The sequence below is a fragment of the Aureococcus anophagefferens genome (assembly GCF_000186865.1).
Source record: "Aureococcus anophagefferens unplaced genomic scaffold AURANscaffold_21, whole genome shotgun sequence".
NCBI lineage: Eukaryota > Pelagophyceae > Pelagomonadales > Pelagomonadaceae > Aureococcus > Aureococcus anophagefferens.
Window position 1 is genome coordinate 49,625 of NW_008705581.1, and position 1,156 is coordinate 50,780.

Below are 1,156 nucleotides of genomic sequence, written 5' to 3' on the forward strand. Positions count from 1 at the left end.
TCAGTAGACGGGCCGGTCCGACGTGGAGATGTTGAGGACGACGGGCCGGTCCGCGCTCGTGATGTTGCCCCACCACTCCCGGAGCGCGGGGCTCGTCGGGTTGAACTCGGGGCCGACGCTGACGTAGGCGCGGCGCGCCGGCGCGCCGCCGTAGGCGCCGCCGTAGGCGCCCCGGCCGAGGCGGGGCCCGGCCGCGGGCTTCCAGTCCGAGAAGGCCGCGCCGCGCTCGTAGTACGTCTTTGGCGGCGGCCGGCGGACGATGTCGCCGTGCCACGTGTGGCGCGGCCGGGGCGCGTCGCCGAGGAGCGCGGGGTAGGCGAGGTGGCCGCCGTCATCGCCGCGGATGTCGTCGAGGTCGTGGCGGAGCCGCCCCAGGTCCGCCTCGAGCTTCCGCGCGATGCGCCTGATTCAAATCCGCAACTCGACTTCAATGTGCGCGTACGCGACCGTTTCGACGCGATCACTTCGGCTAGGCTTCGAGACCTCGAGGAGAGCGATGGATTCGTCCAAAAATCACCCAAATCGACGTCGATGTGACCGAGCTGGAGAGGTTCGAAGTTTCGTCGGGACCACCCAGTGGTTGATTTCCACGCGGCGATGCGCGTCTGCGACTCCATGAGCGCCGCGAACTCGTCGCGCGCCGCGCGCGCCGTCGCCTCGGGCGCTCCCCGCGGCGGCGAGCCCCCGGCGGCCCCCGGCGCGCCGGGCGGCGCCGCGGCCGCGAGCGGCGGCGCGGCCGCGAGGAGCCGGGGGGCCGCGCCGCCGCCGACGAGCTCCTTGATCGTCGCGCGGATCTCGTCGCCGAGGGTCTGCGCCTGGCAGGCGAGGAGCTGGGCGACGTCCGCCGTGGACAGCGTGCCCACGGACGCCGCCGCCGCGGAGAAGTTCGCCGACGAGCCGAGATCGTCGCGCGGCGGCGGCGGCGGCGAGGCGACGGGGCGTCGCGGCCTCGCCGTCGCTCCGCGCGCGCTCCTCGGCCTCGAGGGCGCGGCGCCGCCAGCGGTGGAGCTCCTCGTCGCGCCGCGGCGACGCGGACCGCTCGCGGCGGAGCTCCTCCTCGGCCGCGAGCGCGCGGTCGCGCCAGCGCCGCGACTCGTCGCCGGGCGGCGTCGGCGGCGCGAGCCGCGGCGCGGCCGCGGACGCGCCCGCGCCGGGG

The 1,156-nt window shown here is 76.6% G+C and overlaps 1 protein-coding gene across 1 annotated transcript in view; it reads right to left on the reverse strand.

Moving 5' to 3' along the window:
* The window catches only part of AURANDRAFT_66248 (hypothetical protein), a gene marked incomplete at both ends in the record, with an annotated part of 5,376 nt that continues 4,220 nt past the window's right edge, over positions 1–1,156 (reverse strand). The window contains 2 exons of the mRNA XM_009041536.1: positions 1–403; positions 571–815. Coding sequence (XP_009039784.1) covers positions 1–403; positions 571–815 — 648 coding nt within the window. The remainder of the gene's footprint in view (positions 404–570; positions 816–1,156) is intronic.